The 27,498-nt window shown below is 37.8% G+C and overlaps 1 protein-coding gene across 8 annotated transcripts in view; it reads right to left on the bottom strand.

Moving 5' to 3' along the window:
• Positions 1 to 27,498, bottom strand: part of pou6f2 (POU class 6 homeobox 2) — a 245,996-nt gene that overhangs the window by 45,174 nt on the left and 173,324 nt on the right. For 6 of the 8 annotated variants that reach the window (XM_062020832.1, XM_062020830.1, XM_062020835.1 and 3 more), the window contains one exon: positions 13,059 to 13,199. In XM_062020832.1, the coding sequence (XP_061876816.1) occupies positions 13,059 to 13,199 (141 nt within the window). The remainder of the gene's footprint in view (positions 1 to 13,058; positions 13,200 to 27,498) is intronic. The other 2 variants (XM_062020834.1, XM_062020837.1) reach the window with 1 other exon arrangement.

The raw sequence follows: 27,498 nt of genomic DNA, 5'->3' as shown, positions 1-27,498 counted from the left end.
AAAAAGTCATAAAATTTACTTTTTGAAACCGATACCGATAATTTCCGATATAACATTTTAAAGCATTTATCGGCCGATAATATCGGCAGCCCGATATTATCGGACATCTCTACACAAAACGTTGTTGCACGAAATCATAGTACGAGAAGTTGGAACCCAAAGAGTTGAGTCTTGAAAAATTGTAATAGGAAAAGTTGTAACATGAAAGGTAGTAGCACGAAAAGTCCATCCATCCATCCATCCATCCATTTTCTACCGCTTGTCCCTTTTTGGGGTCGCTGGAGCCTATCTCAGCTGCATTCGGGTGGTAGGCGGGGTACACCCTGGACAACATCGCAGTAAAGTACCAATGATTGATCTCTGCATTTGACCCATCACCCTTGATCACACCCTGGGAGGTGAGGGGAGCAGTGGGCAGCAGTGGTGGCCCCGCCCGGGAATCATTTTTGGTGATTTAACCCCCAATTCCAACCCTCGATTCTGAGTGCCAAGCAGGGAGGTAATGGCTCCCATTTTTATAGTCTTTGGTATGACTCGGCCGGCGTTTGAACTCACAACCTACCCATCTCAGGGCGGACACTCTAACCACTAGGCCACTGAGTAGGTCAGTACGAAAAGTCATAACACAAAAAGTCATGACACAAAAAAAGTAGCATGAAAAAATTTAGCACAAAAAGTAGTAACACAAGAAGTCGTGGCATGAAACATGTAACATGAAAAATCATAGGTCAAAATTGTACGACAAAAAGTTGTAGCACGAAAAGTTGTTACACTAAAAGTTCAAACACAGGAAGTGCTAATACGAAAAATGATAGCGCTAACGTTTGTAACACACAAAGCATAAAGTTGTAACAAAAAGTTGGGGCACAAAAAGTCGTAACACAAAAATTCCTGAAAAGAAAAGTCGTAGCATGAAAATTCGTAGCACAGAATGTGTAACATAAAAAATCCGAGCACAAAGTTGTCACACAAAAAGTTGTAGCACGACAAGTTGTTAACAGAAAGTCCTAGTATGAAAAGTCGTAGCACTAAAATTTGTAACACACAAAGCGTAGCATGAAAAGTTGTAACAATAAGTCGTAACACGATGAGTCACAGCATAAAGTACCGCCTCTAGATACAGTGTGTAGTAATATTATGGTATAATGTGTTAAAATGAGTCCTTAGTCAAGTGCATGATATGCTGCTTACTCTTATTCCTCAGTTAGAAGACAAATAGCCAAATATTGTCATGTATGCGCTGGCATCATGTGATCTCAAGTGTTACTGGGGACAGAAATGTAAGGATGGAGGGAAAGATGATGTCATTGTCAAAATGTCATTGCACGATCATCACAATCACTCTTACCTTGAAAACAAATACTCTCTCTCTGTTTTTAAGGGCGCTCTGCAAAAAAGCCAGTCAAAGAGCATCTACAGTCGTGGTCAAAAGTGTACATACACTTGTAAAGAACATCATGTCATGGCTGTCTTGAGTTTCCAAACATTTCTACAACTCTTAGTTTTTTTGTGATGGAGTGATTGGAGCACATACTTGTTGGTCACAAAAAACATTCATGAAGTTTGGTTCTTTTATGAATTTATTATGTGTCTACTGAATATGTGAGCAAATCTGCTGGGTCAAAAGTATACATACAGCAATGTTAATATTTGGTTACATGTCCCTTGGCAAGTTTCACTGCAATAAGGTGCTTTTGGTAGCCATCCACAAGCTTCTGCTTGAATTTTTGACCACTCCTCTTGACAAAATTGGTGCAGTTCAGCTAAATTTGTTGGTTTTCTGACATCAGAATCAGAATCGTTTTTATTGCCATTGTTTGAGAACGGGTTCCCAAACTAGGAATTTTTCTTGGTGCAATCTTGCAACATAAAACACATATAACACATAATAGGTCATAAAAAGACTAATAATAAAAAACTGAGCTATCAGATCTTGTTATTGTACATGTGCCTGATGGCCGAGGGGAAAAAATTGTTCAGGTGGCGGGAAGTGTGGGTCTGGATGGATGGACCAGTGGACATGGACTTGTTTCTTCAGCATTGTCCACACGTTTAAGTCAGGACTTTGGGAAGGCCATTCTAAAACCTTAATTCTAGCCTGATTTAGCCATTCCTTTACCACTTTTGACGTGTGTTTGGGGTCATTGTCCTGTTGGAACACCCAACTGCGCCCAAGACCAAAATGACGGCTGATGATTTTAGGTTGTCCTGAAGAATTTGGAGGTACCGTATTTTTCGGACTATAAGTCGCAGTTTTTTTCATAGTTTGGCCGGGGGTGCGACTTATATTTAGGAGCGACTTATGTGTGAAATTATTAACACATTACCGTAAAATATCAAATAATATTATTTAGCTCATTCACGTAAGAGACCAGGGGTCGGCAACCCGCGGCTCTAGAGCGCCGCCCTAGTGGCTCTTTAGCACCGCCCTAGTGGCTATCTGGAGCTTTTTCAAAAATGTATGAAAAATGGAAAAAGATGAGGGGAAAAAATTTTTTTTTTTGTTTTAATATGGTTACTGTAGGAGGACAAACATGACACAAACCTCCCTAATTGTTATTAAGCACACTGTTTATATTAAACATGCTTCACTTATTCGAGTATTTGGCGAGCGCCGTTTTGTCCTACTAACTTTGGCGGTCCTTGAACTCACCGTAGTTTGTTTACATGTACAACTTTCTCCGACTTTCTAGGACGTGTTTTATGCCACTTCTTTTTCTGTCTCATTTTGTCCACCAAACTTTTAACGTTGTGCATAAATGCACAAAGGTGAGTTTTGTTGATGTTATCGACTTGTGTGGAGTGCTAATCAGACATATTTGGTCACTGCATGACTGCAAGCTAATCGATGCTAACATGCTATTTAGGCTATCTACCGTAATTTCCGGACTATAAGCCGCTACTTTTTCCCCTCGTTCTGGTCCCTGCGGCTTATAGAAGGGTGCGGCTTATTTACGGCCTGTTCTTCTCCGACACAGACGAAGAGGATTTCGGTGGTTTTAGTACGCAGGAGGAAGACGATGACACAATGATTAAAGACTGACTTTTCATATACCGATAGGCTGGTTATTTTGATAACGTACAGGTGAGCACTTTATATTACTTTGCACCGTTGTATTATTTGTACTCTGCACGAATGCTGTTCGCCATGTCAAAGATGTGAAAGTTTGATTGAATGATTGAAAGATTAATTGTTAATAAATGGGACGCTTTGCGTTCCCAAACAGTCATCTCTGTCCCGACAATCCCCTCCGTGGTAGCAGGAACACCTATATACTACGGTAATTACACATCAAAACCCTGCGGCTTATAGTCGGGTGCGGCTTATATATGGAGCAATCTGTATTTTCCCCTAAATTTAGCTGGTGCGGCTTATAGTCAGGTGCAGCTTATAGTCCGGAAATTACGGTATATGTACATATTGCATCATTATGCCTTATGTGTAGCTATATTTGAGGTAATTTAGCTTCCTTTAAGTCATCTTAATTCAATGTATATCTCATGACACACTATCTGTATGTAATATGGCTTTTAATTTTTTGCGGCTCCAGACAGATTTGTTTTTGTATTTTTGGTCCAATATGGCTCTTTCAACATTTTGGGTTGCCGACCCCTGGACTAGACGTATAAGATTTCATGGGATTTAGCGATTAGGAGTGACAGATTGTTTGGTAAACGTATAGCATGTTCTATATGTTATAGTTATTTGAATGACTCTTACCATAATATGTTACGTTAACATACCAGGCACGTTGTCAGTTGGTTATTTATGCCTCATATAACGTACACTTCTTCAGCCTGTTGTTCACTATTCTTTATTTATTTTAAATTGCCTTTCATATGTCTATACTTGGTGTTGGGTTTTATTAAATTCATTTCCCCCAGAAATGCGACTTAAACTCCAGTGCGACTTACATATGTTTTTTTCCTTTTTTATTATGCACTTTCGGCAGGTGCGACTTATACTCCGGTGCGACTTATACTCCGAAAAATACGGTACATTTTTTTGTTAGCATTGAAAATTTTAACATTACCGTTGGATTTTACGTGAATCGGTGCCTGGTAGCACCGGCCGGATTCGGTCCGTGCCAAAAAAAGTACCAGATCGGGTACCCACCCTAACTGGTATGAACTTGTTTATTCCGTTTTTACGACATTTCTTACAAAATGGAACGAAAAGACAATACTTATACTCAGAAAAATATGGTAATCCTTTTTCATTGTCCCTTTTACTCTCTCTAAAGCAGCAGTTCCATTGGCAGGCCCAGAGCATAATACTACCACCACCATGCTTGACGGTAGGAATGGTGTTCCTGGGGTTAAAGGCCTCACCTTTTCTCCTCCAAACATTTGCTGGGTATTGTGGCCAAACAGCTAAATTTTTGTTTCATCCATAATAAATTCATAAAAGAACCAAACTTCATGAATGTTTTTTGTGACCAACAAGTATGTGCTCCAATCGCTCCATCACAAAAAAATAAGAGTTGTAGAAATGATTGGAAACTCAAGACAGCCATGACATTATGTCCTTTACAAGTGTATGTCAACTTTTGACCACGACTGTAATATTACGATGCTCTGACGTTTTTAGGAATCTGCTGCAAAAATGTTTGCCGATCTCAAGTGTAAAGCAAAGAATGAAGTCATAAGTGAGCTTTCAATCCCAAAGCAGCATAAATGACTTGTAGCTTCTCTCCGGTGTGTCCTCCTCCTCCTCCTCCTCTGACATCAGAGGGGGGGTTTGAGGGAGAGAAAGGTGGGCCAGCAATCTGTAATTCATCCCCGCCACGGCTCATTTGCTTACGCTGCTTCGCATTAGGGGAGAGATAATTTATCTCTCTCTGCGCTCGCTTTACAAATTCCCTCCCATGTTCTCCTGCCACTTAGCATATTTCATTGCGCTGCTCGCCGGAGCCCCCAGCGGATCCCCCGCTTTGCATGCCACCCTGGCGGGGGGGACTTGTTCCGCTCAATTATTCATCCTCATCGCACTAAGTGGTTGTTCTATAAGCAGAATAAAAGACAGCTTAATTCCGCCCGCTGTCCTCCCGTGTACTGTGTCTCCGTCTGATCTCAGGTGAAGGTTTAATGGTTTGATAGAACTAATATATATTAATAATAATACAAAACCCAAAACCAGTGAAGTTGGCACGTTGTGTAAATGGTAAATAAAAACAGAATACAATCATTTGCAAATCCTTTTCAACTTATATTCAATAGAATAGACTGCAAAGGCAAGATATTTAACGTTGGAACTGGAAAACATTGTTATTTTTGCAACTATAGCTCATTTGGAATTTGCCTGCACCATGTTTCAAAAAAGCTGGCACAAGTGGCAAAAAAGACTGAGAAAGTTGAGGAATGCTCATCAAACACTTATTTGGAACATCCCACGGGTGGACAGGCTAATTGGGAACAGGTGGGTGCCATGATTGGGTATAAAAGCAGCTTCCATGAAATGCTCAGTCATTCACAAACAAGGATGGGGTTGAGGGTCACCACTTTGTGAACAAATGCGTGAGCAAATTGTCCAACGGTTTAAGAACAACATTTCTCAACCAGCTATTGCAAGGAATTTAGGGATTTCACCATCTACGGTCCGTAATATCATCAAAAGGTTCAGAGAATCTGGAGAAATCACTAAGCTAAGCCCGTGACCTTGGATCCTCAGGTGGTACTGCATCAAAAAGCGACATCAGTGTGTAAAGGATATCACCAACACTTCAGAAAACCACTGTCAGTAACTACAGTTCGTCGCTACATCTGTAAGTGCAAGTTAAAACTCTACTATGCAAAGCCAAAGTCATTTATCAACAACACCCAGAAACGTCGCCGACTTAGCTGGGCCCGAACTCATCTAAGATGGACTGATACAAAGTGGAAAAGTGTTCTGTGGTCTGAAGAGGCCACGTTCAAAAAAATTTTTGGAAACTGTGGACATCGTGTCATCCGGAACAAAGAGGAAAAGAACCATCTGGATTGTTCTAGGCACAAAGTTGAAAAGCCAGCATCTGTGATGGTATGGGGGTGTATTAGTGCCCAAGACATGGGTAACTTACACATCTGTGAAGGCGCCATTAATGCTGAAAGGTACATACAGCTTTTGGAGCAACATATGTTGCCATCCAAGCAACGTTACCATGGACGCCCCTGCTTTTTTAAATTAATACTTAGAGATACTACGCTACTGTATTCAAACGTTGGTCACTACGGTGGTAATTGGAGAGTTTGAGAAAGTTTGAGAACTATTGATCTACAGATTTAAGTGTTGAAAAACTATAAATAAATAAGAATGTATATTTTTGACTTATTTGGAACATTTTTGTGACTGAGACCTTTCCGAATTTGAGGGAAGATTTTGAAAACGAAAAATATCATGCATGCTTTTATTTTTCAGTGTGTGGCCCTTGGTGGAAAAAGTTAGGATACCATGCATTAGATCGTATGATACATATTAGTGTTGTCCCGATACCAATATTTTGGTACCGGTACCAAAATTATTTCGATACTTTTCGGTACTTTTCTAAATAAAGGGGACCACAAAAAATTGCATTATTAGCTTTATTTTAACAAAAAATCTTAGGGTACATTAAACATATGTTTCTTATTGCAAGTTTGTCCTTAAATAAAATAGTGAACATACAAGACAACTTGTCTTTTAGTAGTAAGTAAACAAACAAAGGCTCCTAAATAGTCTGCCAACGTATGCAGTAACATATTGTGTCATTTATCATTCTATTATTTTGTCAACATTATTAAGGACAAGTGGTAGAAAATGAATTATTAATCTACTTGTTCATTTACTGTTAATATCTGCTTACTTTATCTTTTAACATGTTCTATCTACACTTCTGCTAAAATGTAATAATCACTTATTCTTCTGTTGTTTGGATGTTTTACATTAGTTTTGGATGATACCACAAATTTGGGTATCAATCCGATACCAAGTTGTTACAGGATCATACATTGGTCATTATCCAAGCTCTCATGTGTCCAGGGACATATTTCCTGAGTTGATAAACATAATATAAATTTAAAAAAACAAAAGAAAATGTTGTAAAGCCAAGAAAGTACATTTTGTACCGGTACTTTTCAGAGGCGGTATAGTACCGAATTTGATTCATTAGTATTGCGGTACTATACTAATACCGGTATAACCCTATGCAATAATGCAATAAAAATAATTAGAGATGTCCAATAATATCGGACTGCCGATATTATCGGCCGGTAAATGCTTTAAAATGTAATATCCAAAATTATCGGTATCGGTTTCAAAAAGTAAAATGTATGACTTTTTAAAACGCCGCTGTGTACACGGACGTAGGGAGAAGTACAGAGCGCCAATAAACCTTAAAAGGCACTGCCTTTGCGTGCCGGCCCAGTCACATAATATCTCCGGCTTTTCACACACACAAGTGAATGCAATGCATACTTGATCAACAGCCATGCAGGTCACACTGAGGGTGTATGTATAAACAACTTTAACACTGTTACAAATATGCGCCACACTGTGAACCCACACCAAACAAGAATGACAAACACATTTCGGGAGAACACCGTAACAGCTGCTGTTTTGAGGCATGTTAAAAAAAATAATGCACTTTGTGACTTCAATAATAAATATGGCAGTGCCATGTTGGCATTTTTTTTCCATAACTTGAGTTGATTTATTTTGGAAAACCTTGTTACATTGTTTAATGCATCCAGCGGGGCATCACAACAAAATTAGGCATAATAATGTGTTAATTCCACGACTGTATATATCGGTATCGGTTGATATCGGAATCGGCAATTAAGAGTTGGACAATATCAGATATCGGCAAAAAAGCCATTATCGGACGTCTCTAAAAATAATGCAACAAGAGAAGTATCCTGCACTTCTCTTTTTTTAAAGTACATCTGTGCAGCAGATAAGGGCATCTCCATGACTAACATTATTTGCCCATGTGGCCGGACAGGACAGGTTAGAAGAATAAAAAAAAAAGAAAGATTGTATGATGTTTATTTTTGAGAAGGGGGGGGGGGTGCTGTGCTGTGATAGGACAGTGCATGTTTCAGAGGCCTCCGTCGGAATAATGCCATGGAATAATGAGGTGGGGAGCAAAGGCTGTAGCCCTGGGCTTTGACCGTCTCCGTGACCTGATTGTGTCAGGGAGTGTCAGCAGCCCAGACACTACAAAAGCACAGTGCATCGCATCAAGTCCACATCCACACTGATCTGTCCCCGGCGCTGCGGGCGCCTCCGCAGCCACCAAAGTCCATACTGTCTCATTATCGACATTTAGCATCAAGCGCCACGGACAATGGCGCCCGGTCGCAGTGATAGCATGGAGACTTTCAAGTGTCATTCCTTCTATTTGGAATGGTCTTTTCATACGCTTGCGGTGTAAAAACAACAACATATTGAGGCCAGTCCACATGTTAGCAGGATGAAAGTGTGTGCAGTGGCATGAACACACACACACACACACACACACACACACACACACACACACACACACACACACACACACACACACACACACACACACACACACACACACACACACACACACACACACACACACACACACACACACACACACACACACACACACACAAACACACACACACACAGTGTCCATACATTTTCTTTGACTGTGTGCGGTGTGCACCTGCAATACGATGATTCATTAGATGGGGCCTGGCAATGACAAGCATCATCATTCTAGCCTCTGGCTACTGATGGAACAATCCTGCAGCCACCCTTTAAATATGACAAGGTCAGCGTTTTGTCGCGACGGGCGCATGCGGATGAGGGGAAGACGGGCTTTGTTTATTCCTAAAAAAAAACCCTAATATATGGCCGGGTGGCTACCACACAGTGCAAACCCAGGAAATCTGCAAGGAATGAGAATGACACTCAGTAGAGCGGTCCAAAGGCTACAAATAGATACTCTTCCGACAAAATGACCATGAACCTCTTTACTGGGCTAAAATAATTCCTGGTAATGGTTGTGTGTGTGTGTGTGTGTGTGTGCGTCCCACATGTCTGAGAGAATGACAAGCATTATTGACCTACAGCTAACAACTAACTTATTTCACTTTACCTTTGTCTGTGTTGATTGAACTGTGTTGAAGCAGCAAAAAAGGACATTATGTTAAATGAAGAGTTTCTGTCTCTGATAGTTGATATAATAATGTAACTGCAGCATAAAGCCTACATGAACTCCATGGTGTTCAGGGATGAATAGTCTCTCCTATTGCTGTTGTACTATTTTTTCAGCTATAGTTACATTAATCATTAATAATGTAGCAGCCTAGTTTTGAATGGCAGGGTCCCTGCTATCACATGTTGATAACAAAATATAACATTTACATATTAAAAATCAACTAAAGGCTTCCCAAATGCTGTAATAAATTAAGCATGATGAGTTGAGCATATGTCAGCGTGTGGCCCCACTTTTAACTCTTTTTTTCAAGCGCTTATTGCAAACGCTTACTTACAGTAAGTCGTCAATTTGACTTAGTAAGTCATTATTTTGACTTAGTAAATAGCAATAGTGAAAATATCGAGATATATATCGTATATCGCCATTCAGAAAATGGAGCGGAAAACACAACCAAAAAACTGTAGGCTTCTTCACCACAGTCTTTAGTCTATTTACCCCCCAGGCTATGGTGGCAGCAATGACGTGATGGCGACAGGCCGAGTTACACTGTTCCTTACACCCACCCCCTTCCCGTCCGTCCGCCAGTCCCCACCACCTTAAATAACACATTTTCTGGGGGAAACACTGTATGTGTACAAATGTGTGTGTGTGTATATATATATATATATATATATATATATATATATATATATATATATATATATATATATATATATATATATATATATATATATATATATATATACACTACCGTTCAAAAGCTTGGGGTCACATTAAAATGTCCTTATTTTTCAATGAAGATAACTTTAAACTAGTCTTAACTTTAAAGAAGTACACTCTATACATTGCTAATGTGGTAAATGACTATTCTAGCTGCAAATGTCTGGTTTTTGGTGCAATATCTACATATGTGTATAGAGGCCCATTTCCAGCAACTATCACTCCAGTGTTCTAATGGTATGAATGTGTTTGCTCATTGGCTCAGAAGGCTAATTGATGATTAGAAAACCCTTGGGCAATCATGTTCACACATCTGAAAACAGTTTAGCTCGTTACAGAAGCTACAAAACTGACCTTCCTTTGAGCAGATTGAGTTTCTGGAGCATCACATTTGTGGGGTCAATTAAACGCTCAAAATGGCCAGAAAAAGAGAACTTTCATGTGAAACTAGACAGTCTATTCTTGTTCTTAGAAATGAAGGCTATTCCACAAAATTGTTCGGGTGACCCCAAACTTTTGAACGGTAGTGTATACACACATTTTGTATTGTATTAATTTGATTTTGATTCACTTTTCTAGTTCATTGTTCTGATATATGCAATAGTTCAGGCGTACACACCTTTTTAATATCTCCTCATTTATTCTAGTTTTATTTACACGTTTTGTATTCATCAATGCATTTCATCCTTAATTATTATTTCTGTGTTTTAAGTGTCGTTAAAATCCTCTTGAGCTACAAAGGTGAGGGAATTTTCCGCCCTATGGAATGTTTACAATGAAAACTCAACAAAAATACAATTGTAACCTGAGATTTGCATAAAATCAAAATATTCTGAACCACATGTTATCTTATAACTGATACTAGTGATAGCTTCCTTGACAGATAAAAAAAAAGAAGTTTAAAAACAAAACTATAATAACGAGCCAGTCTTGCGCGCGCTCTGAGGTCCGAGAGCCAGCTCCAGCTTGTGGTGCCCAAGACCAGACTTAAATCCAGGGGAGACAGGACCTTCTCTGTGGTCGGCCCTAAGCTCTGGAACACTCTACCCCTCCATGTTCAAACCGCTCCCACAGTGGAGTGTTTTAAGTCTCGTCTAAAGACCCACTTTTATTCTTTGGCTTTTAACACTACGTAAGTTGTGTGGTCCTCTGTCCTCTGTTGTTTATACATTTTAATTTCTATTTAATGTTTTAAATGGTTTTTCCCTTTAAAATCATTTTTAATCATATTTATTTTTAATCCATCTCAGTGGCCTAGTGGTTAGAGTGTCCGCCCTGAGATCGGTAGGTTGGAGTTCAAATCCCAGCCGAGTCATACCAAAGACTATAAAAATGGGACCCATTACCTCCCTGCTTGGCACTCAGCAACAAAGGGTTGGAGTTGGGGGTTAAATCACCAAAATGATTCCCGGGCGCGGCGCCGCTGCTGCCCACTGCTCCCCAAGGGGATGGGACAAATGCAGAGGACAAATTTCACCACATCTAGTGTGTGACAATCATTGGTACTTTAATCTTTAATCTTAATATTGGTTTTATATTTATTTATTTTTTGTTTTTATTCAGTCATTGGTGGAGCTAAGGATAATATTTGAACATTGTTTTTAATATTGCTTTTAATATTTTTGTGCAGCACTTTGGAAACATTTTTGTTGTTTAAATGTGCTATATAAATAAAGTGGGTTGGATTGGATTGATTTTAAAGGCCTACTGAAATGATTTTTTTTATTTAAACGGGAATAGCAGATCCATTTTATGTGTCATACTTGATCATTTCGCGATATTGCCATATTTTTGCTGATAGGATTTGGTAGAGAAAATCGACGATAAAGTTCGCAACTTTTGCTCGCTGATAAAAAAAGCCTTGCCTGTACCGGAAGTAGCGTGACGTCACAGGAGCTAGTATTCCTCACAATTTTCCTTTGTTTACAATGGAGCGAGAGAGATTCGGACCGAGAAAGCGACGATTACCCCATTAATTTGAGCGAGGATGAAAGATTCGTAGATGAGGAACGTTACAGTGAAGGACTAGAGAGGCAGTGATGGACGTATCTTTTTTCGCTCTGACCGTAACTTAGGTACAAGCTGGCTCATTGGATTCCACACTCTCTCCTTTTTCTATTGTGGATCACGGATTTGTATTTTAAACCACCTCGGATACTATATCCTCTTGAAAATGGAGTCGAGCACGCGAAATGGACATTCAGAGTGACTTTTATCTCCACGACAATACATCGGTGACACACTTAGCTACTGAGCTAACGTGATAGCATCGTTCTCAAATGAAGATAGAAACAAAATAAATAAACCCCTGACTGGAAGGATAGACAGAAGATCAACAATACTACTAAACCATGTACATGTAACTACACGGTTAAAAATTCTCAGCCTGGTAAGGCTTAACAATGCTGTTGCTAACAACGCTTATGCTAATTTAGCAACTTAGCAACCGGACCTCACAGAACTATGATAAAAACATTAGCGCTCCACCTACGCCAGCCAGCCCTCATCTTCCCATCAACAGCCGTGCTCACCTGCGTTCCAGCGATCGACGGCGCGACGAAGGACTTCATCCGTGGGTTTGGCGGCAAGCATCGGCTAGGCGTAGTAAGTAGTCCTTGTTGTGTTGCTGTAAGTATTGTACTTAGCCGCTAATCCACCGATCGATCCCACCTACAACGTTCTTCTTTGCAGCCTCCATTGTTCATTAAACAAATTGCAAAAGATTCACCAACACAGATGTCCAGAATACTGTGGAATTTTGTCGAAGAAAACAAGAGGTTTCTGTATCGGGTTCGACGGGGTCCAACCACTTCCGTGGATTCTGTGACGTCACGCGCATAAATCATATCCAAAGGAGTTTTTCAACCGGAAGTGTGGCGGGATTTTAAAATGTCACTTTATAAGTTAACCCGGCCGTATTGGCATGTGTTTCAATGTTAAGATTTCATCATTGATGTATAAACTATCAGACTGCGTGGTCGCTAGTAGTGGCTTTCAGTAGGCCTTTAATGGCTCCTTTCAAAGATTCATAAATCCCCCTAAAGCTAATTTTTCTGGGAAAGTTTGGGCTTGAGGGAAATATTTTTTACTTGTAATTGTTATGGAAATGTGTTGAGAAAAATTCCCAGGAAAATGAGGAAAAGTTGGAGAAGAATATCCAAGCGTTTTATGATCATTGGCGCTCACCTGTCCTTGTGCGTTGGTCACCAGCTGTCCGGAGGTTCCTTGCAGGTTTGACAGGGCGTTGCCAAACACCTGAGAGCCGGCGATGGACCCCATGGCGGCGGCTGCAGCGACTGCCGCCTGGCTGGCCAGAGGGTTCAACTGCTGGGAGAAAACATATCTTATATCAATGTTTGCGGATTCAGGACATTACAATTGAACTGTGGTTGTTCTTCAGGCCAACTGGGGTCCGGTAATGTCCCAAAGGTGTGTGCTCCTGAACCCAGTGGGAGGTTCAAGGCTGGCGAGGAAAGCGGTGAATAAGTGACCATTTTGGCACTCTAAGTGCTTCTTCCGGCCCACGGGGCTCCGCTGCCTTCAGCATGCCACACTCACAATGTAAGAAAACGGTGTGGTCAGCGAGCATCCCACCAGTGTCGTACTTTTTACTATTAAAGGGGGGGTTCAAATGAGCTAATGGATTCGTCGGGTTTGGCTCAGGCTGCTCCACTCCGTAGGCGAGGTTAGCCACATAAATCAAGCTAGGCACGTATTAGAAGGCTGATTTGGTTGCGGTGCAGCAGAGCAACGTCTTATTATGTTGACTCAGTAGATGACAGAGCACAAAGAGACAGGAGACTTCCCATTTACTCTGTGGCAGGGGGGTCCAAACTTTGTCCACTGAGGGCTGAAACATCAAAGCATGCTGGGGCCATTTTGACACTTTTCATTTTCCAAAACCAATACAATATATACATTTTTTAACTTTTAGGGCTCCCTTCAAGTTTGGTCCAGGGGACCCAGAAGGGTCTAAGTCAGGGGTGTCCAAACTTTTTCCACTGAGGGCCGCACACTGAAAAATCAAAGCAAGCGGGGGCCATTTTGATATTTTTTTATTTTAAAAACCAATACAATATATGTATAAAAAATATACACTACCGTTCAAAAGTTTGGGGTCACCCAAACAATTTTGTGGAATAGCCTTCATTTCTAAGAACAAGAATAGACTGTCAAGTTTCAGATGAAAGTTCTCTTTTTCTGGCCATTTTGAGCGTTTAATTGACCCCACAAATGTGATGCTCCAGAAACTCAATCTGCTCAAAGGAAGGTCAGTTTTGTAGCTTCTGTGACGTGCTAAACTGTTTTCAGATGTGTGAACATGATTGCACAAGGGTTTTGTAATCATCAATTAGCCTTCTGAGCCAATGAGCAAACACATTGTACCATTAGAACACTGGAGTGATAGTTTCTGGAAATGGGCCTCTATACACCTATGTAGATATTGCACCAAAAACCAGACATTTGCAGCTAGAATAGTCATTTACCACATTAGCAATGTATAGAGTGTATTTCTTTAAAGTTAAGACTAGTTTAAAGTTATCTTCATTGAAAAGTACAGTGCTTTTCCTTCAAAAATAAGGACATTTCAATGTGACCCCAAACTTTTGAACGGTAGTGTACATTTAGGCCTCCACTCAGGCTTGATCCCGGGGACCCCAAAGGGTTTTGGTCCAAAAAATATTTAAAATGTGTCATTATTCAGTATTATTATCTCTAGATCAACATTAGGTCTATCTGTCAATATAACGTTTTTAAAGATTTAAGTCGTATGCTCTTTTTGTCAAAGAAAACCTTGTTTTTTTATGGAAAAAACACAAAATATCCAATATAACTGGAGCCTTAAAAAGGTCAATAACTCATAACACCATTGATTTTAATTCATTATTATTTTTTGAGCCATGACACTTAAAAACAAATCACACAAACATCATTGAGGAACCAAAAGGGTCCTACTCATTAAAGTGTTAAAAAATAAATTATAATTTTGTTTTACTGTTTACTTTTAACACAATAATCTCGAGATCAACTTCAGATCTATCCGTCATTGATACGTTGTATTGGTGTTTATGTTTTTTGTTTGTTCGTTTTAGGCCCTTCTTTAAAAAAAAAAAAAAAAAAAAAAGCTAAATTTTTTATATGGCAAACACAAAATATGCAACATTTCCCCCAAAAAATATCTCAAAGTGCAATATTTAATGTGACGTAATTGGAGCCTTGGATAGGTCAATAACTCATAATAACATTGATTTTGATTCATAATTATTTTTTAAAGAAAGAAACAGCCTGCATGGCAGCTTTGTGTTATTAGAGTAAACATTGCAACATTTTCTTGTTACATTTCACCTGTTTGGTCTTTCATACCACTTTTTATGTTTTATATTTTTTTAATCGTATTTTAGAATGGGCCGTGGGGCCGTTAAAAAATGACCTGCGGGCCGCAAATGGCCCCCGGGCCGCACTTTGGACATCCCTGGTCTAAGTCATAAAATATTGAAAAAAAGTCATATTCGATTTTTAGTAACTCTATAGATCAACTTCACATCTATCTGTTAATATAAAGTTTTTTTTTTTGTTTAATGCTCTTTTTGTTTAAAAAAAAACCAGGTTTTTTTTACAGCAAACACAAAATATGCAATATTTCCCCCCCAAAAAATACAAATTGGAATATTTGATGGGAAGTAATTGGAACCTTCAATAGGTCAAGTTTTCATAGCAACAGTGATTTTGATTCATTATTTTTTTTATTGAGCAAAGACAGTAAAAAAATCCCACTTAAATTCTCAGGGATCCAAAAAGGGCTAGTAAAAACGTAAAAATAAGTTAAGTTATTAAATCTCCAGATCAACTTTAGATCTATCCGTCCATTATATGTTTATAAAATAATATTTTTTGTTTGTTTAATGTCCTTTTTTGTAAGATCAAACATGGTAAACACACAAAACATGCAAAATGTTGCCCACTCAAATATTTCAAAGGGAAATAATTGATGTGAAGAAATGAAAGTCTTAAAAGGTCAATATTTCATAACAACGTTGATTTTGATTCATTATTTTTTGACAATTAAAAAAACAATCCCACTAAAATTCTCAGCGATCCAAAAGGCCCCCCCCCCTCATAAAAGTTATAAAAGTAATTATACATTATTAATTATTTTATTTTTTTAACTTTCAATGCTTAAATCTCTAGATCAACTTCAGATCTATTTGTCGATTAAACGCTTTTACAATGTTTTTCTTGTTTGTTTTATGCTCTTTTAGTCATACGCTCTTTTATGGCAAACACACAAAATATGTAATATTTTCCCCAAAAATTATTTCAAAGTGGAATATTTGATGTGAATTAATTGGAACCTTCAATAGGTCAATATTTCATAACAACATTGATTTTGATTCATTATTATTTTTTGAGCAAAGATCATTTAAAGATAAAATCCCACTAAAATTCTCAGAAATCCAAACGGGCTTATAAAAGTGTAAAAATAAGTGAAACAAGTTATTAAATCTCTAGACCAAGTTCAGATCTATCCGTCGATTATACGTTTTTATATATATTTTTGTTTGTTTTATGTTTTTTGTAATACAAACCATAGTTTTTTTATGGCAAACACACAAAATATGCAGTATTTCGCCCCCTCAAATATTTCAAAGGGGAATAATTGATGTGAAGAAATGAAAGTCTATACGGTCAATATTTCATAACAGCATTGATTTTGATTTATTATTTTTTGTGCAAAGACAATAAAAAAAAAATCCCACTAAAATTCTCAGAGATCCAAAAGGGCCCACTCATAAAACTTTAAAAATAAGTTAGACATTATTAATTTTGTTTTTTAGTACTTTCAACGCTTAAATCTCTAGATTAACTTCAGATCTATTTGTCGATTAAACGTTTTTACAATGTTTTTCTTGTTTGTTTTATGCTCTTTTTGTCATATGCACTTTTATGGCAAACACACAAAATATGCAATATTTTCCCCCAAAACTATTTCAAAGTGGAATATTTGATGTGAAGTAATTGGAAGCTTCAATACGTCGATAATTCATAACAACATTGATTTGGATTTATTATTATTTTTTGAGCAAAGATAATTTAAAAATAAAATAAAATCCCACTAAAATTCTCAGGGATACAAAAGGGCTTATAAAAGTGTAGACCAAGTTCAGATCTATCCGTCGATTATACGTTTTTAAGTTTTATTTTTGTTTGTTTTATGTCCTTTTTCGAAACATGAACCCTTTGTTTTTTAATATGGCAAACACACAAAATATGCAATATTTTTCCCCCTCAAATATTTCAAAGTGGAATAATTGATGTGAAGAAATGAATGTCTTAAAAGGTCAATATTTCATAACAACATTGACTTTGATTCATTATTATTTTTTGAGCAAAGCCAGTTTTTTTTGATCCCACTAAAATTCTCAGGGCCCCACTCAAAAATATGTAAAAATACGTCAAACCTTATTAGTTTTTTTAAATTTAACTTTCAACGCTTAAGTCTCTAGTTTAACTTCAGATTTATCCGTCGATTTAACATTAAAATAATTTTTTTCTTATTGGTCTTATGTTCTTTGTGTCATACAAAACTTACTTTGTTATGCTGAACACACTAAATATCCAAAATGTATGCAATATTTTAAAGTGGAAAATGTATGTATTATACAATTAACTATGTCAACATTGATTTTGATTCATTATTATTTTTTGAGCAAAGACAATTTAAAAAAAAGCCCACTAAAATTCTCAGAAATCCAAAAGGGCTTATAAAAGTGTAAAAATAAGTGAAAAAAGTTATTAAATCTCTAGACCAAGTTCAGACCTATCTGTCGATTACACATTTTTGTATATTTTTTTGTTTATTTATGTCCTTTTTCATAATATAAAGCTTCCTTTTTTTATAGCGAACACACAAAATATGCAATATTTTTCCCCTTCAAATATTTCAAAGGGGAATAATTGATGTGAAGAAATTAAAGTCTTGAAAGGTCAATATGTCATAACATCATTGACTTTGATTCATTATTATTTTTTGAGCAGTGCCAGTTTTTTTAATCTCATTAAAGTTCTTAAAGATCCAAAAGGACACCACTCATAAATGTGTAAAAATACGTCAAACCTTATTAGTTTGTGTTTTTTTCCCCTTTCAACGCTTAAATCTTGACATCAAATTCAGATCGATCCGTCGATAAAACATTTTTATCATTTTTTTCTTGTTGGTCTTACGCTCTTTGTGTCATACAAAACGTACTTTTTTATGCTGAACACACTAAATATCCAATATTTACCGTATTTTTCAGACTATAAGTGGCAGTTTTTTTCATAGTTTGGCCGGGGGTGCGACTTCTACTCAGGAGCGACTTATGTGTGAAATTATTAACACATTAGCAAAAAATATCAAATAATATTATTTAGCTCATACACGTAAGAGACTAGACGTATAAGATTTCATGGGATTTAGCGATTAGGAGTGACAGATTGTTTGGTAAACGTATAGCATGTTCTATATGTTATAGCTATTTGAATGACTCTTACCATAATATGTTACGTTAACATACCAGGCACGTTCTCAGTTGGTTATTTATGCCTCATATAACGTACACTTATTCAGCCTGTTGTTCACTATTCTTTATTTATTTTAAATTGCCTTTCAAATGTCTATACTTGGTGTTGGATTTTATCAAATACATTTCCCCCAAAAAATGCGACTTATACTCCAGTGCGACTTATATATGTTTTTTCCCTTCTTTATTATGCATTTTCGGCCAGTGCGACTTACACTCCGGAGCGCCTTATACTCCGAAAAATACGGTATGCAATATTTTAAAGTGGAATATTTGATGTGAAGTAATTAGCTATGTGTCAATATTTCATAACAACATTGATTTTGATTCATTATTATGTTTTGAGCAATGACAGTAAAAAAAAAAAGAAAAAAAAAAAAAAGGCCTGCATGGTAGCTTTGTGTTATTAGTGTCAACATTGCAACTTTTTCCTCATTATATTTCACCTGTTTACCCTTTTATTCCACTTTTTAATGTTTTTTTTTAGTAATGGTATTTTCAGAATGTGAACAAATGAGTTGCGGGCCAAACTTTGGACACCCCTATAAGGAAAGAAAGAAAGGAATTGGACTGCTAATACTGGGGAACATTTTTCTATTGGTCATTTTCGTCGATTCGCAGCGATCCAGCTCGGCTCTCGTGAGCTCATTCAGTTACCGCTCTTCTTTTATCGCAAGCCGCCCACCATATATTATTACACTTTCTCAAATCAAATGATGGGAGGGGGGAGGGAATCAATACTTTTTCATTGACAGTAAAGGTTAAGCACATTAAGAATGACACCGCATTTGTCTTATGAAATCATATTTCATGTTGGTGGCCCTCAAATTGGCCGTGATTGATATTGGCTACCCGCTTCTGAAAGTCATCCACTTTTTTTCCCCCTCCATAATCGCAGAATTGCCTTTTATCGGTGCGGCGGAGAGAACAAAAAAGTTGGAGAAAAGGCAGAAGTAATGAAGAAAAAATTATTTTGCCTGTCTGGACGCTGCGATGTGTTAACGAGCAATTCAACGGACGACATCATCATGGTGTTTCCGTCAATCACAGTCCCATCAGAGCGTGTTAAATCAGGCTGAAAAGAGTATTTGGGAGTGGTGTTGGCACACCTAAACAGGCGATTTGACGCCACGGTGACTCTCCTCTCAGCAGCTTGGCAGGAGGCACCAAATGACAGCGTTTGTGCTGATTGCACGTGTTGGAGGAGACAAACATTCTTTACACGGGGGGGATTTTTGTTATATGTTCTCAGAGTAAGTCTCCAAGAGCTCGGTCACAAAGATGCATCAAACAAAAGGCATCTGAGGAAACAATGGCTGCTATTTCAACCTGTCTGGCAGTCACATGATGCCAGAAATGTCAAAAAAAATGGAGAAATCGCTGGGTTTGTGTTTATTTTAAATAGTATAGCTTTTTTCCCCTTCGGCCTGCAGGACACAAGAAGAGCAGACACAAAAAGCCGTACCCACTCGGTCACCCAGAGGAGGGGGGGGGGGGTCTCCACATCTGTGGTCCCTACCATTGTTCCCATGGGGTTGACTTTTTTCTTGCATCTTGATGATGTCGTAGTTTGTGAAAGCACCTTTAAGAAATTTGTGATTAAGTGCTAAAAACACATTTTGATTGATTTGTTTTTCCAACTGTTTGTCCGTGGATCGATTGGTACACAAGAAATAAAAAATAAAATAAAATAAATGTTTTTTTTATTTTTTATTTATTTATTAAATCAACATAAAAAACACAAGATACACTTACAATTAGTGCACCAACCCCCAAAAAAACCCTCCCCCATTTACACTCATTCACACTCATTCGCACAAAAGGTTTGTTTCTTCCTGTTATTAATATTTCTGGTTCCTACATTATATATCAATATATATCAATACAGTCTGCAGGGATACAGTCCGTAAGCACACATGATTGTATTTTTTTATGACCAAAAAAAATAAATAAATAAAAATTACCATAACAACCCCCCACGCCCCGGTCCGTGGGACAAATTTTCAAGCGTTGACTGGTCCGTAGTTACAAAAAGGTTGGGGACCACTGATATATAGGACAGGACCCTCTAACAAAGGGGAGTCCAAACTTTTTCCAACATCCGATTAGAGATCACTTTTTGTCATTTTGACGTATATCGATCTTTTTTTTTTCCCCCCAATGACAACAGAACGAAAGCATTCACAGCATTTTACTGTTTCCACATTTTGTTAGGTTACAGCAGGGATGGGCAACTAATTTTTACCGGGGGTCGCATGAGCAACCTGAGCACTGCTGGAGGGCCACATCGACAATATTTCAATTAAATTATGCTCAATATTATTTTTGATATATGCCGTAAGATAAATAATAATAATAATAATAATAATAATAATAATAATTAATAATAATACTTTCATTTAACCTAACTTAACTTTATACCAAAAGCATTGCTTTGGAAATCATTTGTACCCCTTTCAGAGATCACATTTAGTTCCCCTTAAACATCCTCATGTTGCACAATGAAATGTAAGCATAGGATGATGTGTGCATTCCTGTAACTTTCTCTAGTAACAGCATTCCATGATTAATATCAATAAATTAACATTAATAATAAAAATGTATTTATTTATTTTTTTTCCCATAAAGAAATACAATCATGTGTTCTTACGGACTGTATCCCTGCAGACTGTATTGATCTGTATTGATATATAATATATATATTGTGTTTTTTATGTTGATTTAATTTAAAAAAAATAAAATAAAATAAAATTATTTTTTTTTAAATTCTTCTGCGGCCCGGTACCAATCGGTCCACGGACCGGTACCGGGCCGTGGCCCGGTGGTTGGGGACCACTGCCTTAGAGGGAACGTTGCTTGGCAGTCCATGTCTTGTTGAAAACACGCCATTCGTCATTAAGCGTCTCGGGTGTAAACCGTGCATCACTTGTCGCTGTGCACCTTCACTCACAGGTTACACATGGACATACGCCCATAAATAACACTTTTCAAAATAAAAGCAGCACAGTTGTATTGCGCGCACGACATAGATGTTTTTTCAACTTTATTTTGTAATTTGTGATTGCAGCTGTTCACATTCACTCACAATCACGCACAAGCATACGTCTACACGGATGTAATACAAATAACGCTTTTCAAAACAAAAGCAGTACCGTTGTATTGCACACTAGACATAGATACTTTTTAAAATTTATTTTGTAATTTATGATTGGCCTCACGCGGGCCGGACAGGGACGCACAAAGGGCCGGATGTGGCCCGCGGGCCGCAGAATGCCTAGGTCTGGGTTACAGCCTTACTCCAAAATGGAGTACATTCATTTGGTCCTCAAAATTCTACAGACAATACCCCATAATGACAATGTGAAAAGTTTTTTTTTTTAATGTTGCAAATGTATTAAAAGAAACAGATACATGTAAAAAAGTATTCACAGCTGTGATTTTTAAAAAAGTTTTTTCTGTTAAATTTTTTTGCAAAATTAAAAAAATAAATAAATCACATTGTCATTATGGATTTTTTTTTTTAGAATTTTGATGAAAAAAAAAAAAGTATTCCATTTTGGAATAAAGCTGTTTCTTGCCTCCATGTGGGTACAGATCCAGGGATGATGTCGTGGTTTGTGAAAGCGCTTATTAGAAATTTGTGATTAAGTGCTAAAAACACATTTCGATTGATTTGATTTTCTCCCTGTTTGATTGAACTATAAATAGGACAGGACCCTCTACCAAAGGGGTGTCCAAACTTTTTCCAACATCCGATTAGAGATACATTTTTGGCGTTTTGACATGCATCAATCTTTTTTTTTTTCCCAACGACAACAGAACTACTGTGCATCTAGATCAGGGGTCACCAACCTTTTTGAAACCCAGAGCTACTTCTTGGGTACTGATTAATGCGAAGGGCTACCAGTTTGATACACACTTAAATAAATTGCCAGAAATAGCCAATTTGCTCAATTTACCTTTAACTCTATGTTATTATTAATAATTAATTATATTTATCTTTGTGGAAACACTGATCATCTTAATGATTTCTCACAATAAATATATATAGAAACAGATAAATATCAATATGCAACACTTTATTTTTATATTTTATCTAAGTGCACATTTTTCAAATTGAACATTTTCAAATGATAACTTCTAAGACAGTCTTGTGAAATCACAGTATCCCATTTTAACTAGCTAGCCACTAAAAATTTTTAACAAATCATGAATTACTTTGCACCATGTTTGTACAAATAATAACTCATGTAAAATACAAAAGTAAACTCTCAAATTTTTAAATCATGTCACACTTTGAACTGGACACCAAACCTGTTATGTTTCTTTGTCAGTTAGTGGGAAGCCTGGCATTGCATGTGGTTAATTAGTGTGTTGCACACTGGTGTGTAACTCGACACTGCAACTCTGAGTGAGTCTTGCAGATGTGCATCAGTGAGGCGTGTTCTGTGTTTGTCCTTGATGAAGTTCATGTCAGAAAAGGCTGATTCACAAAGATAAGATTTTTCCTCATTGTTTGCGGAACCTTCTTAATCTTTTGGACATATTTTCACAGCAATCTGGCCTTAAGCTTAATTATGATAAATGTAAAATGTTAAGGATCGGAAATCTAAAGGGAACGTCCTTTCGAATGGAATGCAAAGTGCCTGTTTTGTGGACAGATGGACCAGTTAACATACTTGGTGTTGTTGTCCCAGAGAATCTGGAAGATCTAGGCTCAGTAAATTATGATAATCCACTAAGAAAGCATATGGAAAATGGGAGGACTTTTTTGACTGCCCGTTGCCATGGGATGCCATATTCAAACTAATCTATAAAACTACTATCGATGTGCAAAATCGTTATTTTCAAATTAAAATTATTTATAACTTCTTACCCACGGGGAAAATGTTAAAATTATGGAATATGACGGAGTCAGATGATTGCCGATTTTGTTGTCAGGAGTCTGAATCCACCCTGCATTTGTTTTGGTATTGTCATATTGTGTCTTCAATTTGGGTGGAAGTTGAAAAAATGTGTTTAAGGATTGGTTTGTTTATGAAGCTTGATGTGGTTTCTGTTATTTTAGGAGAGTTCATTGACAATCATGATTTAGTCAATTTAATTATAGTACTCGGTAAAAGGTTTATTTTTAAGGCCAAAAACAGATATTCACTTAGTATTACTTTCTTTAAAACATTTGTTCAGTATTTTTTAACTTTAGAAAGTTACGTGGTTGAAAACGATGATGATGCAAAAAAAACATAAAAAAAGATGAGAAGTCCTCAAAGGCTTATTTTGAAAGTGTAATTATGTTTATAGATTACATGCTATCTGTTGTTGTGTTCCCTAATTTGAGTGGCCTGGACATAATCTGGACTGTACATAAATGCTTATTTTGAAAATGTAATTTTGTTTATAAATTATATGCAAGCTGTTGTGATCCCTAATTTTTGTGTGTGTTGCTGAGTCCGACTTGGACATTATCTGGACTGGACCTGGTTTTAAAAACCCTTTAAACAAATCTAATTTCATTGACAACCTGGTCTGGTGAAGATAAGGTCCTTTTTTAAAAAATAAAATAAAATAAGATAAATAAATAAAAAACATTTTCTTGGATAAAAAAGTACGGAGCCCCTAAAGCACATATGTCAGAGTCAAGGCCCGCGGGCCATATCCGGCCCGCGAGAAGGTTTTTTACGGCCCTTGGGATGATCTTGATTTATTATTAGAACCGGCCCGCAGACCGCAGATCTTTTACACGCACCAAGCGGATGCCGGTCCAAGGTTCCGAAAGGGGGCGAGCGGCCCGCCGGGACGCGCCTGCCGGCCGAAGGGCTGCAGCCCGGCCGTCAGTCGCGGAGCCCGCCGTGCCACGCGCGCCAAGGGGGCGGGCCGAAACCCGGCCCCGAGGCCCTGAGACTTCTGCTTTGTTTCCCCAAACCGCGCGTCACCGCCGGGCCCGCACCACCGTCGGGCTGCAGCCCGAGCGTCGGTGGCGGAACCCGTCATGTGCCGCGCGCGCCAAGCGGAGCGGGGGGGTCAAGCGGGCCGAAACCCGCAGGCCACCCCCTCACCACGAGGCCCTGAGACTTCTGCGTTTGACCCCTACGCGCGGCCCGTCGGGACGCGCCCGCCGTCAAGCCACGAGGGCCAGCCGTCGGGTCGCGGAGCCCGCCGTGCCACGCGCGCCAAGGGGCGGGCCGAAACCAGCGGGGGGTTTCGGGCACCCAACTCGCCTCCCTCCCACGGAGGGAGGAGGGGGGTTTAATGTGAACATTACTGTGCAATCACATATTTAGAGTTTTTACTCAATTCAAGTTTAAAAGTTAAAGTTTAATATTTGTTTTCACTGCATGTTACTTCTCCTTAAACAAAGTGTTGTTTTTGATTTATAGATTTTTGCACTTTATTTTATTGTATTTCAATTTAATTATATTTTAAAAATATTTCAGTTGAGTGGATGATAGAAAATTGCTATTATTGTTTTTTTCTTTGAAGTAAATTTAGCCCACTTTTGCTAAAATAGAAAATATAGGCTACTGATGGTGCCTTGAATACCGGTTTCTTTCATTTAATGTTCATGTTATGGGGATTTTTATATAAAGGAAATTTGTCTTTTGTGTCTGTTGAAAATTAAAGATTACTGACAGAGCCATAAGAAAATATTGCTTTATTTATCTGATCATATTGGAATATATTTGTTAGGTTTTCAGTAGGTTCAATTAGGTTCACTAGACTATATGCGTCATTTAAAAATTTTTCAATGAACATTCGAACAGTCCGGCCCTCGGCTTGTAGCTAAATTTTTTATTTGGCCCTCCGTCCATTTGACTTTGACACCCCTGCCCTAAAGGGACATGGGAATTTTTTTTTTTTTTAGACATGTATCTCGTGGCCACGAGAAAGTATCTCGTGGCCACGAGAAAGTATCTCGTGGCCACGAGAAAGTTTCTCGTGGCCACGAGAAACTTTTTATTAAAAAAAAAAAAAAAAAAAAAAAATTAATTTTTTTTTTTTTTTTTTTTTTTTTTAAATAAAAAGTTTCTCGTGGCCACGAGAAACTTTCTCGTGGCCACGAGATACTTTCTCGTGGCCACGAGATACTTTCTCGTGGCCACGAGAAACTTTCTCGTGGCCACGAGAAACTTTCTCGTGGCCACGAGAAAGCATTGGATGCGTGCTGATGGTTTAGTGTGTGTTATATACATACATACACATATATATATATATTATATATACACATATAAATTATGTGGGTAGATATTTGTTCTAAAAAGGGTATTTCAACAAGTAAACAGTACAGTAGGTAGTTGATGTTGATATATGTAATGCACATAAGGGTATTCTAGTCAGATGCGCGTGTGTAAATATGCGATGTGTAAATATCAAAATATTACGTACGTCGTATCACTTTTTGTCAGGCAATATTACATTTAATGACAATTTTACATAAATGAATACATCCAAACACGTTGTACATATTTATTATTTGCAGGAAGAAATAACAGTTACAATTGTGTGTGTATCTTCCAAGCAAGAAAGAAGTTTGATCACATCAACATCGGACTAACTGACACACTCCGCTTCACTGCAGGTCCGCAAGCCACGCCCACCCCCCACAGCCACAGAAGAGGAAAACTGTCCTTTCCCGGGCATGATAACGTCTTAAATAATGTCAAACACGTAGCGTTACAATAACCAGGAAGATAAAGTGTTTGTCTCACACCTACTAATCAAGCATTCACATTTTGCCACAACACACATGGGGGAAAGTCCTATCTGGAAATACAGCCATATTAACTCCTAAACTGCCATTTTAACACACACTAAACCATCAGCACGCATCCAATGCTTTCTCGTGGCCACGAGAAAGTTTCTCGTGGCCACGAGAAAGTTTCTCGTGCGCACGAGAAAGTTTCTCGTGGCCACGAGAAAGTTTCTCGTGGCCACGAGAAACTTTTTATTAAAAAAAAAAAAAAAAAAAAAATATATATATATTTTTTTTTTTTTTTTTTTTTTTTTAATAAAAAGTTTCTCGTGGCCACGAGAAAGTTTCTCGTGGCCACGAGATACTTTCTCGTGGCCACGAGATACTTTCTCGTGGCCACGAGATACATGTCTAAAAAAAAATAAATTCCCATGTCCCTTTAGGGGCTCCGTAAAAAAGAAAGTAAAACAATATAAAAATAATTACATAAAAAATAATAATTAATGAAAATGTTAGTGGACCAGCAGCACATACAATCATGTGTGCTTCATGTGTCCCTTGCAGATGTGTTGTCTATGTTGTGGGAACCAGAATATTGGTAGCAGAAAGAAAAAAACCCTTTTGTGTGAGTGGGTGTGGATGAGTGTGCATGGGGGAGGTTGTTTGGGTTGATGCACTGATTGAAAGTGTATCTTGTGTTTTTTCTATATTGATTTAAAAAAAATAAAAAATAAATAAATTTTTTTTAGAACAGGTTAGCGGGCGACTCATCTGGTCCTTGCGGGCGACCTGGTGCCCGCTTTGGTGACCCTTGATCTAGAAGGTATTCACAGCACTTCACTGTTTCCACAGTTTGTTAGGTTACAGCCTTACTCCAAAATAGAATACATTCATTTTGTCTTCAAAACTCTACAGACAATACCCCATAATGACAATGTGAAAAGTTTTTTTTTTAAATGTTGCAAATGTATTACTAAAAAAAATACATGTAAATAAGTATTCACAGCTGTGATTTAGTTTTAATTTTTTATGATGAAAAAATTTGCTAAATTTAAATTAAAAACAAATCAAATTGTCATTATGGGATTTTTTTTGTAGAATGTTGATGACAAAAATGATTTTATTCCATTTTGGAATAAAGCTGTTTCTTGCCCCAGGATGATGTCGTGGTTTGTGAAAGCGCCTTTAAGAAATTTGTGATTAAGAGCTAAAAACACATTTTGATTGATTTGTTTTTCCCCTGTTTGATTGAACTATAAATAGGACAGGACCCTCTAACAAAGGGGTGTCCAAACGTTTTCCAACGTCCGATTAAAGACAAATTTTTGGCGTTTTGACGTGTATCGATCTTTTTTTTTTGTCAGTCCATCTGGAA

This window comes from Entelurus aequoreus, linkage group LG15 (genome assembly GCF_033978785.1).
Source record: "Entelurus aequoreus isolate RoL-2023_Sb linkage group LG15, RoL_Eaeq_v1.1, whole genome shotgun sequence".
In the NCBI taxonomy this organism is placed as follows: Eukaryota; Metazoa; Chordata; class Actinopteri; order Syngnathiformes; family Syngnathidae; genus Entelurus; species Entelurus aequoreus.
Note: the sequence above shows the minus strand (reverse complement) of the source record. Positions and strands in the feature narration are given on the sequence as shown.